The sequence below is a fragment of the Myotis yumanensis genome, unplaced genomic scaffold, assembly GCF_028538775.1.
Source record: "Myotis yumanensis isolate MYYU_CA2020_CCGP unplaced genomic scaffold, mMyoYum1.0.hap1 SCAF_11, whole genome shotgun sequence".
NCBI classification, from domain to species: domain Eukaryota; kingdom Metazoa; phylum Chordata; class Mammalia; order Chiroptera; family Vespertilionidae; genus Myotis; species Myotis yumanensis.
The window spans coordinates 51,223,671-51,243,329 of record NW_027223762.1 but is presented as its reverse complement, the minus strand read 5'-3'; the positions used below and the strand labels follow the sequence as shown (position 1 = coordinate 51,243,329).

The 19,659-nt window shown below is 37.6% G+C and overlaps 1 protein-coding gene across 1 annotated transcript; it reads left to right on the top strand.

Moving 5' to 3' along the window:
• Nucleotides 1-16,447: 16,447 nt before the first annotated feature.
• LOC139019480 (Krueppel-like factor 17) lies at nucleotides 16,448-17,557 on the top strand. Its single transcript, XM_070428495.1, has one exon. The coding sequence runs from the start codon at nucleotides 16,448-16,450 to the stop codon at nucleotides 17,555-17,557; it is 1,110 nt and encodes a 369-aa protein (XP_070284596.1).
• The last annotated feature ends 2,102 nt before the right edge of the window (nucleotides 17,558-19,659 follow it).

The window sequence follows — 19,659 nt, the reverse complement described above, 5'->3', positions numbered from 1 at the left end:
ACTTTGTACAAGGTTATATGTAAAAGGCATGTATCTCCTATTTTCCTTTACCTTTTTCACCAACCTACATTAGTTTATTCTTTGTATCTAAGTGTCTGTGTATATAGATATAGATAGATTAGATGATATATATTCTAATACATATTAGAGCAAAGAAAATCTGGGGATCATCTTTGAATAATCCTTGTGTATACAATCAATCAACCATCAGTTATTTATTGAAGACTTAATAAGTTCAGGTCATTGTAACAACTACTATTATAAGGAGGTGGGTAAGGAGAGTAAATATCTAAAATATTAGATGACAGAATCTACTTCTAATGTTGAGGTTATAACAAATATGCCTATAGATACTATATACTGACCTTTCCATTAATTGTCAAATAGGTGTTATCCAAAATTCTCAAAGGTGGCTTATATGGACTCTTTTCAGACTTCTTATAAATAAATATTATTAAGAAAATAAATGTGACCATTGCACATGATCTGTAGTCATGTTTATCTATCAGAAACAGTTCAATTATCCCCAAAGAATTTAACTTTACAAGTTTAAGCATTTCTTTATAACTATATTCTCCAACATAATGAATGCAGGCAATCAGTTTGTTGGTAAAAATATATGTATAATATGCATGTGTATAGACATGTACATTCATATTGATTTTCTAGATCCCTATGGACACAGAAATTATTAAGTGCATACAACTAGGCTTTTGATGATTAGCATTTTTTAGTGAATCAGTTAAACAAGTTTGGGGTATACAAACTTAACCTTTGGATGTGGGTGTCTTTCCTTTGTTTTATTGTCATATTTAAATTTTTATAAGTTAAAATATGTGCAATAAGATATTTCTCAGAAACATTATTTTAGGATCTCTACTATATTTTCCCAAACTTTTTACGCATAATAACTTTTCCATTCTAACACATTGAACAACTTACTTAAGAATGGCAACACAGGTTAAAAAAAAGAAGAGAGAATAATTATTATAAAATAATAAATGAAAAAACATTGACTTATATTTTAAAATAACATAAGGTTTCTGGCCAGTAGTGCCCAACTTTTTCTTCCCTAGCTTTTGATCAGATTTTATGTAGAGACAATATAAAAGATGAAACCTCACATTACCAACTAAAATGAACGTTACCTATAAACCAAAGTTCAGTTGGATATAGTGGTTGGTCTACTGTATTAAACACTGAGTGAGACGGTCTGTCAGAAACTGGGGAATAGTCTGTTTCACTCTCCCTCCTATCTGCCACCTGGGTCAGAAACACAGTCTTAACATAAGCTCAGAGCCCTGAAATCCATTCCAGGATCAAATGGCCTTTGGCCACCAGAAAACCATCCTCCTTATGTCCTCACACATGGACATTCCAGCAAGTCTGAGCAATAGCTAAACGTGTAGGACAGGGTGTGTATAGGTTCATTGAGGACAGCAGATGCATCACAACCTGGGTAGTATAATTTGTATAACCGCCACAAGCCAGAGAGGAAACATAATGAGAATTTTGGCAAAGAATTATAGTGACATTTAATATTTATTCATTTATGTGTTTAGAGTTAAGCAGTAGAAGTCTGTATTTCAGAGCAACAGAATTACATTATATCAAAGACTGTTATGGGAACTGGGAACTGGCATAAAGTCATTCAATATCTACCTGTCATCACTCTAGATGTAATAAAGAGATTTGATCACTTCTTACTAATCAGAAAATTGTGCCAAAGGGGATACTCAAACCCTGTTTATTAGATAAAATTAATGGAGGAGTTTCATCTAACTGAGTGATGAGAAAACACAAAAGCTAAAAACATAAGGCTTAATAAAAGTCAATATAGATTGAGAAAAAAGGTATATCATCATATTATAAGGAACAGGTAATTATAAATAATTTACTATATACACTAAAAAAAATTTAAGAATTCTTAATATAAATAGTAAGATATATGAAAGCATGGCCTTTGTAGAAAAACCACAAGTTCAAAACAAATTGAAAGGAAAAGTCAATTAGATTAAATAAAAAAGATAAGTAAGATAGGGAATAAAGGCAAGAAAATTACAAACACCAAAATCAAAATGCTAAAATTTATTTTTTATGCAGATCAGGAATGGAAGTAACACTTAAGTAATTGTAATTTAAGTAATTGAACTTGGACTTCAAGAGGAAAGTCTCCAGTCATTATCGGATAATTTTTCTCCAGAAAATCTCCAAACATTCAGAGTTAAAAAATAGTAGTGTGCTTGATAAGGTGAAATATAAATGAATCAAACTAACGCATTATAAATCATCATTATCAGTAATAATACTAAAAACTTTTCTATAACTCCGGATTACATCAACTTAAAAGGGTTACTAATACCTAAGGAAAAACAATGAGAACTACATCTTGACATACCTTTGACTATGTTTTTAAAGTCATTATTACAAAGGCAAGTGCCTTTATATATCTAGGCATTAAAAAATATAAAATCAAGTTGCCTACAAAAGCAATAATCCTCAGCTCACATCTTATATCTGATTAGCACTCCATGTCAAGAAGCAGGAGATTATTTGTAACAGATTCATGAAGAAATATTGTTTCTGTGCCAATAATTTTTCATCTAGCAATGTTCTCTTTCAAGTATGAAATCAACAGAAGTGAATTTCCCAGAGAGGCAAAAACGTGTCCTTCATGAAATAAATACTCAAATAATTGAATTAACAAGATATGTATAATAAAATAATATGGAATAAATTAAAAGAAGAAATAAAAAGTATTGCAGAAATTTTAAATTAATATTGAACTGTCAACTCAAGAATAGTTCTAGTCATGTACTGCAGATTGGATGCTATAAACCCAGTGCAAGAAGGTAACCTTTCAAGGTTTGCTTAGTTCTACCCACTCTTCATATTTATCTACTTCTAGACTAAGGGAAAGTATACAATAACTTTTAACTTATTGATAACCCTTTATAATAATAATGTAATTTATTCCAACTATTATATCATACAAAGCCAAAAATCAAATATTAGACTACCTTATTTTAAGGAATGCAGTTACCTTTGTTTAGTATATTTAAATTCTATGGTGCTTTTTTACAGGTATGTAAATATATGGTTGTTAAAAAGAGTAGTGGGACAAGAGATAACTTTTATTTCAGTATATTGTTTGCACATATTAAAATGTTTATATAATTGACAAGAATTACTTCTCTTACTAAGAAACAAGTACTCAGAAATTCAACATATAAGCATAATTGCATTTAAAATTATAACAATAACACTGGAAGGAAAAGTGTATGAAAATTTATCAGGTGTTTTCTAGTGGCACTACAGATTATTTTTTCTGTCCAGCTTTTTTGAAATCTGTATATTTTTAATAATTTCTATAACATTTTAAAGTTAAGTATTAGTATATGTATGAGTATTAGTATCTATAAAATGGAGTTATGTAAGGAAGATTACAGAGTTGTCTTGATATCAAAATAATATTCTTAAAAATAATGTCTTTAATTTTTAAAAATCAAGACATACTATAAAAACAATAAACTATACAAATCTAAATGTAAACAAGTAATTTATACATATTTGCTTTTTTGCATACAGGTACTTTCATGTATGTATTATACATATACAACAAAAAGAACATGTAGGGGCACTTCATCATCTCAGATGGATTTCTCTTTCACTTCCTATTCAATAATCTCCCACCAAATTTAACCATTATACTTATTTCTAGCAACAAAAATTAGTTGTTTTTTTTTTAAACTTCATAACAATAGCATTATTCCACATGTTCTCTTCTGTGTCTATATATTATTTGGTTCAATGAATGGCTGAGTTTCATGGAATATTTTTAAAATCGATGTGTGTTTTCCATTGTATGATTATAATGATTACATGTTTTTAATGTCACTTAAATCTACTACTTTTGAATTACATTAGAGAAGACAAGATTACAAAAAAATATGTTATAGTTATCACCACCAAAAAAATCCAAAACTAAAACAAAACAACCCCCCAAAAAATAAAAGAAAATAAAAATAATATGTTAATAAACCAGGAAATGTACTGACAATTTTAAACTTTTCCCTCACAGTAATTAAATACCTATAAATTTATTAAAAATTAATTTAAAATGATAATAAAATGTGCAATTTTGATGATACTCTGTGGTTGATAAGCAAGCATACATTCTCATTTTATTTGAATTATGTGGGTTCTTTATCATACTCCTGAAATTATATACAAAGTGGAATTTACAAAGAGTGTTGAATTAAAATTTAGGAAGTATGTAATATTGTACTCAGAGGAGTTTGGAGAGTTTTTTTAATTTTCCTTTATCTCCTTTATCTTGTGTTAGTTTTGTTAGAACCTTGTCTCTCTCAAGTGCCCAACTTGTCTGTGAGATAAGTAGGACAGGAAAGCTTTCTCCCCCTCCCTACTGTGTTTATTGTTTTACGGACAAGACAGCTGGTGGAGTATAAAGGGTTTTTCTTAAGGTCGTACAATTACTGATTGACAGACATCATACTCAAACCATATTGTTTACTCTAAATCATATAATTGCCTTCACTAAGTCTGATCCTATATAATAAAAGCCTAATATGCAAATTGACCAAACAGCAGAACAACCAGTAGAACAACTGGTGGAATGACCATTCACTATGACACGCACTGACCACCAGGGGGCAGATGCTCAACGCAGGCCCCAGGCAAGCCAAGGCAGGTGCCAGCGGGGGGCCCCCCCATTACCCTACCGGTCACCCTGCAGATCTGCCCTGACCTGACCGCCGGCCAGGCCTAGAGACCCTACCCATGCACGAATTTTGTACATCGGGCCTCTAGTTAATAAATAAGCTACAAAAAAGAGTCTACTTTCCAGAATAATTTTCCTGCAGTATATTTTTACTCTATTATTTAATCATGTGCCTCTAATATCCAAGCTAAAATATTTAGAGTATTTGACACTATTCTTACTAAGGAGCCCTGTTTTCCGTTTGTGACATCAAAGCAAATGCGTTTTCTAGTATAAGTGTCTACATGTGACAAAGTAGTCACAGTCTCTGCAAATAACTTTCAGAATTTTCCTTTTCTCTCAGTATATTGGTTAACATGCTGTTATAGGCTGTATTAATCAGGGTTCTTCAGAAAAACAAACCCAATAGAGTGTATATCTTTATATAGATAGACAAATATATTTTTAAAAGGTAACACATGATTTTAGGGACTGGTAAGTCTAAAATTTGTAGTGCAGTTTGGAAATTCTGCTGACACTTAACACTGTATCTTATTTGTAAAATTGGGATAATACTAGTACCTACATCCTAAGTTCATGTGAGGATAAAATGAATCATTATATGTAAAATCCTTAAACCTGAAAGCATCTTGGTATCTGAAGAAGGATTCATGTTGCAGACAACACTGAAACTGTATTAATGGGATTTTGATGGGACATAAAAGGAGCATTTGCTTCCCTCTGGCTTTGTTCAAGCAACTTTCATGCTCTGTGTGAATAAGAATGAGCTGCTATGAGCAGCATCCCAAACGAAGCAGTGTTCACAATGTTTATAACACCAGCAGATGACTGGTCACTTTGGGGACAAATGAACAAATAAGAAAAACAAACAAACAAACAAACACTCATAGGCATAGCCAATGGTATGGTGGTTGCCTGAGAAGCAGGGATAGAGAGATAATACAGGGTAAAGGGGGTCAAATATATGATTATAAAAAAAAGATTTGACTTGGGGTGTTGAGCACACAGTGGAATATACTGATGACGTATTATAGCATTGTACGCTTGAAACGTACGTAATCTTAAAAACCACTGTCACACCAATAAATTGAATTAAAAATAAAAGAATTTGTGTGTGATAAACAGTGAAAAATCTGCCGAAACACAAATGAATGAAAATAGTCCCTGGTGAGTTTTTTTAATTTTATAAAATATGAGTTTCTGTGTGATTTTGAAAAAAAAAAAGTATTTCTGGGAAATAAATAGGAAAATGAGTTTAGCTTAACTGCCATTTTGAAAAGTGGGTAGAGTTGAGTGATGTCAACTATTTTTGTTGTTGTTGTTAATCCTCACCCAAGGATATTTTTCCATTGATTTTTAGGGAGAGGATAGAGCGAGGGAAGGACAGAGAGAGAAACATTAATGTGAGAGGAACACATTGATTGGTTGCCTCCTGCATGAGCCCTGACCAGGGCCCTGGCTGGGGAGGAGCTTGCAACCAAGGTATGTGCCCTTGACCAGAATCAAACCCAGGACCCTTTGGTACACAGGCCAATGCTCTATCCACTGAGCCAAACTGGCTAGGGCTGATGTCAACTATTAATCTGCTTAATGGCTAGCTGGATATAATGAAGAAAGAGAGATTATGTGATCTAGCGAAGTATTTGAGGAGATGAGAATGCACATCAGTTTTAGTGGCTGATTGGTCAATAACAGGATGAATGGACACTGTACTCGCTTGGCAAAACAGAAGGAACAGAGACATGATATAAGTAAGGTTGGAAGTGGAATGGCAGGTTTCTGTATAAGAATCAGGCTGATACCTTCTACTGTTTCTGAGACATATGATTAAAGCTGTCTTTTGTGATTAACAGAGGAACATGTGATTATGAGTGCCCAGAGAGGAGATAAAATATGAAAAACCCCATAGAGGCGGACACTGCAACCATTCTATTCTCTGTTGTACCTGTAGAGTGTTACATCATGCATATGGGTGATCAATAATGGTTGTTGAATGAATATCTGAAAAGAAAAAATACCCCTAAAGGAAAAGGGAAAAATTAAATCTGACTATTACAACCTTAACAGTTTTGTGGACAGCATTAAATTTTTCTTTATTCTTCCACGGTATTTTTTTCTAACTTTATATATATATCTTTCAAATGTTATGAAAAGCAGCCCTAGCCAAAACCGGTTTGGCTCAGTGGATAGAGCGTCGGCCTGTGGACTGAGGGGTCCCGGGTTCGATTCCGGTCAAGGGCATGTACCTGGGTTGTGGGCGCATCCCCAGTGGGGGGTGTGCAAGAGGCAGCTGGTCGATGTTTCTCTCCCATCGATGTTTCTGACTCTCTATCTCTCTCCCTTCCTCTCTGTAGAAAATCAATAAAATATATTTTAAAAAAAAAAAAAAGAAAAGAAAAGCAGCCCTAGCCAGTTTGGGTCAGTGGATAGAACATCGGCCTGCCGACTGAAGGTCCTGGGTTCGATTCTGGTCAAGGGAATGTAACTCATTTGTAGGCTCTTCCTTGGCCCAGGCCCTGGTTGGGGCTCGTTCAGGAGGCAACCAATCAATGTGTCTCTCTCACATCAATATTTCTCTGTGTCTTTCCCTCTCTTTCCCACTCTCACTGAAAGTCAATGGGAACATATCCTCATGTGAGGATTTAAAATTAAAAAAGCAGAGGGAGGGCTGGCATCATGGACACGTGAACTATGCAGTTGTCCAGGACTGGGTGTGCTCAGGGAGATCAGACTTAATTGAATACTACTCTGCTGTTACAATCTTGAAATTCCTAAAAACATTAAACAGAAGGTCCCACATTTTCATTTGGTATTGGACCCCACACAGAGCCGGTTATCACTAAGTGCATAAGAATGGAAAAGTTTCTTACCATGAGAGGCTTCTTTCCTTGTTGTATAGAATTTTAAAATCCATACTAGGTGTATTGAATTGTTTAACCAACAATTGTTGTTTGTGTACTATAATGTTTCATATCTTTCCATTTTGCTGCAATTATATAATAAGCACTGTTATTATCAAGTGCATTTCTTCATTATAATGATATTACATAATTACCAGTTAATATCCTTCAGTTGAACAAAAACCATAGATATACTTGACCAATATTTGAAGATTTCTCATTTCTGCTTCCCACCTCCCCCCACCCCTGACCCTAAATGTTTGAATCTGTTTTAATTTTAACATTTTGTGACACTAGTCTTTAGAAAAGAGAACTTAAATTGTAGAGCCTCTCTCTAAACACACACACACACGCACACACACACACATATATTAATAGTATATACAGTCAAATATAGCATTTGTTAAATCCCAAAACATGAATTCACATTTATAAAAATGTTAATCAAAAGCCCTCATTATTTATTCTGATCAGGTGCTCTGTTCTGCCCTATGCCTTACTCACATGAATCCTGCATTCAAATACACACATAATAAAATGTGCTTATTACAGAACTGGATGAGAGAGAGGAACAATTCAAATTATAGCATGGTGCTTTAAGTTCTGAATCACTAAGTGCTAAGTCAAAGAAAAATTGATATGTGCCTAAAGTCTATACCCTTCACCCCTTTCCCTAACTTTTCACTATTTGTAAATACCTATACTGCTGAATATAAATACAGCTCTCCCCAAGGAATCTAAGATTTGGAACTGCTGCTGCCTCGCAAAATATATTTCCACAAAGGGAATGGATTTGGGGGAGAAACTAAATCCTTTCTGAGGAACTGCATTTTTTTTGTCACATGCAATGATTTATTTTGTCAGGAAAATAGATTCTGTGAAGTACTGTAAGCCCCTTTGGCAAGAAAATTCATTTAGTCAAAAACTTTAATCTATCCTGGTGACAAAATTCTCTCTTTAGTTTATTGCTTAAAAATTGAGTTTTATAACTTCCATGCACTTTTGTAAAAAAAAAAAAAAAAAAAAAAAAAAAGTCTGTCGTTTTATGATGATCTTATGGGGATCCCAGGTCACATAAAACGAAATTGATTGCTGTGTAGGAATTGAGACTTTGTATATTAAAAGTGAATAGTTAGTTTTGATGTATATGTATCTTTCTCCAAAATATGAGAGGATTTTAATTTATTCCTCATGAAGTTTTTTTTGTTTGTTTGTTTTTTTGTTTTTTAAGTCTGTAAATCTCCAAATAGTCACAATATCCTTTAATAACATAATGGACATTAAAGTTTCATGCTAAAACTAAGTATTCTAATTCTCTTAAAAAACACACTAAAGTCATTTGTCAGTCATTTTGGGGTCCTAAGTCACAGCACTTTTAAAAAATATTTTTTTATTGATTTTAGAGAGGAAGGGAGAAAGAGAAACATCAATGAAGAGAATCATCGATTGGCTGCCCCTGCATGCCCTACACTGGGGACTGAGCCTGCAACCCAGACCTGTGCGCTATCCAGGAATCGAACTGTGACCTCCTCCTGGCTCATAGGCCGATGCTCAACCACTGAGCCATGCCAGCCAGGCAAGTCACGGCATTTTCACCCACAGGATAAATGTAAAATATCTTGGTCTGACATTCTGAACCCTTTTGGGACCCTAAATACGATCCTCACTTCTCTATTCATTCCCCAACTGATTTAACAAACTTGTTGCTCTTAACTTTAAAATTAACATATATTTTATATGATTGTTTTTCTTTATAGATCCTATGTATTTTATTTGAGGCACTTTAAAATGTTATTCCAATAAGGTTTCACCAAACAGCTAGAGAGTCATTCAAACAAATACGGTTAAGAACACTGCTAGGGAATCTCTCTTGAGAAGCAAGCATATGAAGTGGCAAGCATGCGTGTGTACTAATGTGGAGGTCAAAGTCATTCACATGTTGCATTGGATTCTTTTCTTTCTCTTGGCCCAGATCATGTCTTTCTGTGTAAGGTTAGAAATATATTATTCTCTTTCCTTCAGGATTTGCAGCAATGAGTCCCTCGATCTTTAGTATTTGCTTCCCGACTACATTAGTTTCCTATGCCTCTGTAGCATTTTCTCCATTAACCCTGGGAGGTCACAAAGGAAGGTAACTTCCAGAGCACCACACCATCAGAGCTCCCAGAAGCCCAATAACACCCTCCCCTTGCACCTCTCAACCTCAGCTAAGAGGGTTGTGAGACACCAAAAAATAATCAGTGTTCCTGACAGTATTCCTGACTCCAAAAAGATCCCTATGCCAGACAACTCATAACCCTATTTTTGAAGACAGGCTTGTGTTAGGACACACAAAGCATCAAGTTTTAAAAAGAGCTGTTGTGTTTAAAATTGAATATTTGAAAGTCAAAGCAAAACAGAAAGTGGTACATTTTCTATCGCCTTGTAGCCCACAGTTTTAAATTTTCCTGGACCTCAACGCAGCTGTAAAACCCACGTTGGTTGATCCTACCTGCCGTGAGAGAGCCACCATGACAATCTTCACATGCTGCTAGGGCAAGGCTCAATGGCCTGCCTACGATAACATGCTGGATCCTTACGATGGGATTAAATGAAACATTGATATTTGCAATGCCAGTTTGTAAAAATGCTCAGAAACGTTCTTTGAGATGAATCAATAGAGCCATTTGCCCAACTACATCTATTTTTTTAAACTCTAAAGCACAAAATAGAGTGATGAACAAAATAGATCCAGAGACACAGAAGCAAGGGACAGACTGTCAAACCTCAGAGGGAAGGCTGGGGTGGGTGAGTGCGTGGGAAGAGACCAACCAAAGAACTTGTATGCATATATGCATAACCCATGGACCCAGGCATTAGGGTGGTGAAGGCTTGGGGCAGGGGGCAGAGGTGGGGGCAGCTAGAAGTGGTTAATGAGGGGGGAAAAGGGGAACATATGTAATACTTTGAACAATAAAGATTAAAAAATAAAACATTAACCCCCTATTCCTCTCTACTCTGAGACTTTTACATGACCCTGGAGCCATCATCCAAGATCATAGTTTTATGTGTATGAAGCCCAGCACATAGTATTCACATTATTTCTGTTATCTGGGCCTTGATCTGGCTGGGACTTTTGTCACCTAGCAAACTACTAAGGGACCATACACTTCCATGACATTGATCTTCTAACACAGTGCTTACCAATTTCTGCTTTAGAACAAGTCATATTTGACTATTAGGTAGAGAGTTGCACTCATACTACAAAATAAGAGACATATCTAGGCACCTATTTTTCTACATTTCTACCAGGTGGTGTGTAAATCCAAGACCTTTATATTATTTCACCTAAGTATTCAATGTGAAATCCCTGCAATTCTTTGCTTAAAGTTTTAAAAAAAATGAACAACTGTGATTTTGTAGGAGCCAACAACCTGCTTACCACTCTGACTCAGTTTCCTTCGTAAAATGGGATAATAGTAGCACCTATGCTATAGGATTGTTCAATGCACTAAATTAGTGGCTGTAATTCTCTTAGAGGCGTACCTGAAACATACCAAGCACATTGTAATTGGTGGTCTTGTTGTTTCTGAATTGTTGGTGCTGTTATCGTTACTTGTTATTTCTCCCTATTGATGTGGGACCTGCCGGACCAATGTCATAGATTCCGAAAGTCATTAAATTAGCTCTCCAGAACACTACAGCCTTGTCAGTATCAGGAAGCACGGCCCCTCAGTGAGGCCATGGCCAGCATGACTCCTTCAGTGTGAGCTTTGACTTAGGCAATGCCCTGGCTATGCATCAACTTTGATAACCAGTATTGTACATGGCATTTTAGACACTTTTTATAGCCTATTCAATGTCATTGGGATCTACCTCCCAAATAAGTCTCTTATAACTCTTGTTTTTTAGAAAAGCTTAGCCCATTCTGTAGCCTTCAGGACATGATAATAAACTCTGGTAAGATATCAGAAGAAATAAAGAAGAGGTTCATCCTCTACCCATATTCAATCAAGGAAATATGGTATTTCTTATTCTTTAACCATCATTGTCAGGTTTGTCCAAGAAATCCTTGGTTTGTCCATTGTTTCAAAATTAACACTGAGATTTTTATTCTTTGGACAGGTACATATTCTGTTTAAATTCATAAATGTTGCCTTCATTTTTTCATGCTCTTTCAATCCTACATGATTTCTACATTTTCTATCTTTGTAATATAGTCAGTGTTATTAAGATACTTTCCATGTCCATTAACTTGTTTCCTGATCCTTGCATTTAGAGCTTTACATAATCTATATATTTATCTTTACATATCTCATTTATGAGTCTGTTATGATATTTTATAACTTTAATATATTTTAGATCTACCTTTCTAAACTAGTAAACTTCAATAATGTAATTAACTAGAGGCCCAGTGCACGAATTTGTGCACCTTGAAAGGAACTGTGGGCCTCGAGACTGCAGTAGGCACAGGGGCGGGTCTTGGTCCACTCTCTTGGCCCCTGCCGCGCCCTTCTGCCACAGCCCCAGTGGTCTCCTATCTGCCGACAGTCCCGCTCCCAGCTCCTGCAGCCTCCGCCGCTCCCATGCACTGACAGCACCACTCCTACTCACACCCACTGAAGGTGCAGAGCAATTTGGGCTGGCGCCAGCAGCAGGTATGAGCAGCAGCTGCTGCCCCAGTCGCTCCTCAGGAACAAGGGAAGCTGGAGAAGCCTTCAGGGGTGATCAGGGCCAGCAGCTGCCACTGGCACTTGCTGATGGTGCCAAGCGATCAGGACCAGCACCAGGCACCGGCAGCAGGTGTGAGCAGGGCCAGCGCCTGCAGCAGGTGTGAGCACCTGGCGGGACCATGGTACAGGGGAGCAAAGAATTTTCGGTAACCACCAGAGGCTAGCCCAATGGCAGCAACTGGCACTGTGCCTTTGTCTGGCACCCCCGCTCACCTGCTCCACCATCCCACCATGGCCAATGCCCGCCATGTTCCACGCACACCCCCTGGTGGTCAGTGTGCATCATAACAACTGGTTGTTCGTTTGTTCCACCTGTCAGTCTATTTTCATATTAGCCTTTTATTATATAGGATTAGTATTTGGATATTATATGTGAAAGATAAATTATTGAATACCCACGTGTCCACATTTTATGTCCACTCTCAGAATTATTTTGTTAATCTATTCATTCTGAGATTTTGGCTTTAGTCTATTACAAGCAAATTATAGTTTTATTAAGTAGATATCTTATTGTATCTTTGTGATAACTATACCAATTTTTAATATAATATCACAGATCAATATTATTTCATCTGAAGTCTATATTTATGTGCTGATAAAGATTTCATACCAAATCTTCATAGTCAATTATTTTGTTTGTTTCATTTTTTTTCTAGACTCTCCATGGCAGGAGTAGGAGTGATACATTTCATAATTTCTTGCAGAGCTCCGAGAGTATAACTGTTAACTTTGTGAGAAACAATAATTTGGTAAAGTATATCTTGGGTCTTGAACTCATGAGAAGTACTGTTTGTTGTCAATTAATTATGTAGATGACATATCAAACACTATTTTGATTTTTTTCTTTATTTAATCATTTTTTCATAATTAAATGCTTATTCATTTAGTTAGAAAGAATATATTTCTATTCAATGGTCAGGTGTTAATTTTTATAGGGAGAAAAAATAACTACTTTTTTTAGGCTACTAACACATTATCTTATGGTTGAGAAAATTTTCTAATGTAGGTATTTTTTATAAGTAATTATTATTATTATTATTTTTTTAAATATTTTATTGATTTTTTACAGAGAGGAAGGGAGAGGGATAGAGAGTCAGAAACATCGATGAGAGAGAAGCATCGATCAGCTGCCTCCTGCACACCCCCCACTGGGGATGTGCCCGCAACCAAGGTACATGCCCTTGACCGGAATCGAACCTGGGACCCTTCAGTCCCCAGGCCGACGCTCTATCCAGTGAGCCAAACCGGTCAGGGCTAAGTAATTATTATTTTTGATCTGATATCAGAAACTTCATTATGAAGGCTCTTTGTCTCTGTTCTCCAGGGTTGTCCTCCCTAATTCTTGCTTTTTATTTGCAATGATCTTTCTAGCCATTTATTTATCAATCATTTAATCCATGTTTTTTGTATGAAGTATAAGAACTTTTATCTCCCCCTGGATCCTAAAGATCGTCTCCTGTTTTGTTCTACAAGTTTTATAGTTTTACACTTTACATTAATTTCATGATCTACTTTGAGTTAGTTTTATATAACATGAGACTTACATTTTAATCCATTTTTTTTTTTTGCTTACAGATGTACAATAATCCCAGCTTAATTTGTTGAAAAATTTATTTTTTCTATTTAATTGCTTTTCTATCTTTATCAGAAATAAATTGGGCATATTTATTTGGTTCTATTTCATAGTTCTTTGTTCTCTTCTATTAATATACATTTCTATTCTTTGGCCAAAACCACACAATCATGATTACTGGACTGACCAGTATTGTACTGCATCATAGCTTCAGAACAAGTTTTGAAATTGATAGATCATTCCTTGCACTTTGGTCTATTTCAGAATTGTTTTATATATTCTAATCTCTTTTCCTTTTCATATAAGTTATGCTGTATTTCTTTAAAAAAAGGAAAAAAAAACACCTCACTAAGATATTGGTTGGAATTGCATTAAATAATGTAAATAAATTTGGGTATAATTGGCATCTTTATTGTATTGAGTCTTCCAAACAGTTTATTTATGTCTTTTTAAATTATTTCATCAGCATTTTATAGATTTCAGTATACAAGTCCTTTTGTTTTGATAGATTTATCTAAGTGTTTAATATTCTTTTTAAGTGTTTGTAAAGGCTATTATATATTGTAGTTTGATATTTGCGTATTAATTTTTAGTGCATAGAAATAAAATTCACTGCTGTGCATTTATTTTGTGTCTTGTGACCTTACTAGAATCATTTATTAATTGCAAGATTTTTTTTTATTCATTGGGCTTTCTACAAGATCATCTGCAAATAAGAACTTATTTCTTGAAAGAAAAATACCACATGGTCTCACTCATTTATGGATAATAAAGACCATTATAAACTGATGAGCAAAAATAGATACAGAGGCAGAGCAGCATCGAACAGACTGTCAAACTACAGTGGGAAGGCCGGGGAGAGTTGGGGGGCGGGGAGGGGGGATAAGAGATCAACCGAAGGACTTGTATGCATGCATATAAGCATAACCAATGGACACAAGACACTGGGGGGTAGGGGAGGCCGGGGGAATGTCAAGGGCGGGGGAAAAAAAGTAGACCTATGTAATACTCTTTGTAACGCTTTAAGCAATAATAATTTTAAAAAAGAATTAAAAAAAAGAACTTATTTCTTCCTTTCCAATTTATAGGCCTTTATTTATTCTATGCTGCTTGCAGTGATTAGAACTTCCAGTTTTATGTTGAATATCAGTAATTAGAGAAAACATCTTTGCTTTGTCAATTAAATTAACTTAGGGAAAAATATTTACTTGTTCACTATTAATTATGGTGCTACCTGTAGGTTTTTGTAAATGTTACTTTTGAAGTTGAAAAAGTTCCTCTCTATTCATATTTCTTTTTATTTTTTTATCATGAGTGGGTGTTGAATTTTGTGAAATTATTTTCTGTATAAGTTGATATGATTATATGATTTCACTGTATTAACCTTATTGATATGGTGGATTATACTAACTAATTTTCAAATGTTGAATGATGCTTGTATCACTGGGATAAATCTCTCTTAGCCACCACTCATAATTTTTTCTACATATCGTTGAATTCTATTTGACAATATTTCTTTTCCCATCTTGCTATTGATTGCTCAAACATTATTATAATTCCATATTGGTTTACCTATAATGTTTTTAAGTCTTACTTATGTGTAGCATTTTTTAGTGGTTGCTCTAGATGTTTGTTATCCATACAAAGCTTATAGCATTCTACTGATGTTAAGTTTTACCAATCCAAGAGAAGAAAACATACCTCCCTTTATGTCCCTTTTTATCATATATTTTTTATAAATGTTCCTTCTATATGTGAAGAACCACATTAGTTATAATTTTAGCTTCAACCATCAATCATAATTTAGAAAAATCAAGTGTAAAAGAAAAGACTGTTTTACTTAGCCATAGTTTTGCCATTTACATTATTATTTCTTCCCTCCTAATATCTAATGCCTGAAGCTGGTCCATCCTTGCTGCTTGACAGTCACTGCAGGGAAGAAACATCTGCACAGCATATGTTTCAAGGGACCTGGCATATATGACCTACTGTTCTTAATATGTTTGCTCACCTTCTTGGCGCTATGTGTTTTAACCAAGGTCACCTCTCCAAGAAAGGTTGTTTCCCCAGGTAGGGTTTTTTTTTCCCTGAAGTTAGGGAGGGAATAAAACCCCTTAACTAAATGCCAGGTGGGTAGTTAATCACTTTAACTAGGAACAATCACCCTTAAGCTACATAATCTTTACTCCCTGGAATGGAGATAAGAAACGCCCTAACCTTTGGAATAGAAATTGACAGGATTAAAATCAACTGGTATAAATACAGATATAACAAGACAATAAAACATAGAACCTGGCTGGAGATCCTGGCTAGAGAACCTGGCTAGGCTGCTGATCAACTGAACTCTCTCTCACTGTCATTCCTTCTTCACCGACTTCGTCCACACCTTTGGGAACCCCTGGACCTGATAGGGTTGGACCCCAACGACACGCAACCTGCAATGTCGAGCAGAGCAGCTCAGCTCGGCCCCGAGGTGGCCCAGACTCACACACAGTCCCCGTCGCACGGATCCCAGGCAGAGATGGAGCGAGCGAACCCTTGGCCAGCAGCTCCGCACCAGGATACTGACAAGTTGATGTCTCCATCACCCGAAAGCAGTGGAGTGCACACCTCTTGGAACTGTGAGTCATCAAGTATTCAACACCTCCTTCAGAGTCCACAGATGGAGAGGATGCCCTTGGCTTCTGCCCAGGATTCCAAGCAGATTGCAGATGAAATGGGGCCACAGTTTAGTGTGTTGCTGCCTAAGGATAGTGTGAACTATTGCCCCCAAGTGACTTTCCCTCCTTCCCAAATGATTTACTGTCAGAGAATGTCTCCCTCTCAACCAGGAATGATGATTTTCAACAGGTCCCAGATGATGTCCTTTGGAGAGCCCAATATTCCAGGGATGGCCATGAACTTCAATGGGAATCTGAGCATGCCCCACAATGGGCCACCAGTCACAATGTCCCACATTACGACACCAACAATGCATTATTCTGGCCACCCTACAGTACCTTCTAACAGAGACTGTTTAACACCTCAAATGTTATTGCCTGCCACTGGGCCTTCTGCTGGGGGCCAGGCTGGGTTCCCCTCTTTGGCTCAGATGTTACACCCTAGAGATCCCCACAACTGTGGAATGCCCCCAGGAGGCTCCCCATCATTGCTGACTTTACAATCCCAGGGCTCTTTTGTTAGCCAGCCAGCCTCCCAGGAAGACCCCTTCCTACCCAAGCAGCCTATACCTGCGCCACAAAGAGCAGAGCAGAATTGTGGGGCCTCAGAAAGGGCTTACAGGAGCAGATCCCAGATTGCAAGGCCTTACTGCTGCCAGTATGAGAACTGTGGGAAAGCTTACACCAAGCGCTCCCACCTCCTGAATCACCAACGCAAACACACAGGTGAGAGGCCATATAAATGTCAGTGGGAAGGTTGTGCGTGGTCTTTCTTCCGTTCCGATGAGCTTGGACGACATATGCGGATACACACCAGATACCGGCCACATAAATGTGATCAGTGCAGCCGAGACTTCATGAGATCTGACCATCTCAGGCAACACAAAAGGACTCATCTTCGGGTGCCAAAATCCTCCAATCCACAGGCCAACGATGAAGAGAGAGCTGATCCTCCTGCTCCTGATCTTTAGGTCAACCTCCTCTTCCCTTCATTTTGGCTTCTCCACTCAGATCCTGCTTGCCTCTGACCAGCTATTCTCCTTAGTAGGTACAGGCTTATTTTCAGACTGAGAAAGACTGTGAGGCAGTGTTGAGTGAAGCCCATATGAGGTGGACCCCATGAGGGACTCTTCAAAAACTGTCTTGGATACCCTTATCTCTTTGGGGCCACCTACTGTTGCTGAGTTTAGCTACATGGAAAGATGAAGCAAAGTAGATATTGGGAGTTTTATTAAAAAGCTCTTTATGTCCCTCCTCAACTGGAAACTCTTCAGTGACTCTCCTTTGCCTGCTACAAAAAAAAACCCCAAGGTTCTTATCTTGGTCTTCCATAGTTTCCAGAGCCAGGCTGTGTTCAAATCTTGAATATGCCGTTTACTAGCCATGAGACCTTGGCCAAGGTCTTCCAGTAAGTGAAAAAAAAATACTAGTGGATCGTTTGGGACACATCTTATGTCTTGACTCAGATTCTGTCCAGAACTCACCAGACACATGCCCAGAGTTTGTCTTCCCAGCTTTGCTTTCCCACATTTCCTTTCCTTTTTCTTTTCTTTTTTTTCTTCTTCTTTTCTTTAAATCTGACTACTTGTTTGCTGGTTCTTTGGCCTTTCTCCTTCTCTCCTGAACATAGCCTTTTCTAGAATCTCCCTACCCTACTGTTCCAGGAAGGGCACCTCCCCTTTCTGCCATGACTAGGGGGTGTCTGGTATATGCCCCATACTTGGAGTTGTCTTGTGCCAAGATCCTGACATCCTGGGCTGAGAAAGTCCTGTCTTGGGACTACATGCTGACAGGCCACTCCTCCCTTGTCCTGTATTGGCCCCTCTTGCCCTTGTGTCAAGAGGGAAGTGAACCTCTTGCAGGGGGACGCTGCCCCTCCCTCATTCGCACACCTCACATCACCCTGCTTGGCCGCAGAGGATAGCTGGTTAGCCAGAGATGGGTAAGATTCCTCAGGGAAGGAACAACCTAAGACAGGCACAGTCACAGAGGGGCCATCAGGAGACAACTTGGGGGTCAACAGAGGTGGGGCACAGACCCTCAACCCCCAACTTTGCAGAGGCCTGAACCCTCATCCCTTCTGAGGGAGGTCTCCTGCCCCCATGCCCAGCTAAGATCGGGAACAGAGACTGGCTGACAGCAGCTGCCCTCTCACTGCAACAGGACTTCTTTCCCATTTCTACCTTGGACCACAGGGAAAGGGGCAGCTGAAGGAAAGGGCTGTGTCAGGATGCTGCCTTCTTCCCTTTCTTCTCCCTTTCTTTATTCTAAACACTTCCATGCCTTGTAGTTCTTTTGCTTTTTCTTCTTCTTTCTCTCTACTACCCTCCATCTCCACCTCATCCTCCTCCCTGATATCATCCATATTGGCCAACCCAGAGGGCACAGCTGACTCCTTCCTGGACACCGACACCACCATCAAGCATGGCCCTAATGGACACTTTGATGCAGCCCTTCAACTCGCTGATGCTTTGGGAAGCCCATTGCCAATGACGCCGCCCACTAGCCAGATCAACAAGGACAACCAAACCCCCGACTTGAGGACAGTTGAAATCCCTTGACTGAAGAGGCCAGCAACCTTCTACAGGAACAAGGCTCCTTGTGCACTCCATCTACTATGTTTATAGCTATGCTCCCTATCATTGCTTCTCAGTCTTCTTCCGAGTCTTAAACAACCCAATCCCAGAGGTGGCTGCTGATTTACATGTGCTATCATTTAAAAAATAAAAAAAGGGGAGTTTGCCAGAAGCCGGTCCATCCTTGCTGCTTGACACAGTTGCTGCAGGGAAGAAACAGCTGCACAGCATATGTTTCAAGGGACCTGGCGTATATGGCATACTGTTCTTAATATGTTTTCTCACCTTCTTGGCGCTATGTGTTTTAACCAAGGTCACCTCTCTGAGAAAGGTTGTTACCCCAGGTAGGGATTTTTCCTTGAAGTTAGGGAGGGGATAAAACCCCTTAACTAAATGCCAGGCGGGTAGTTAATCACTTTAACCAGGAACAATCATCCTTAAGCTACATAATCTTTACTCCCTGGAATGGAGATAAGAAACGCCCTAACCTTTGGAAT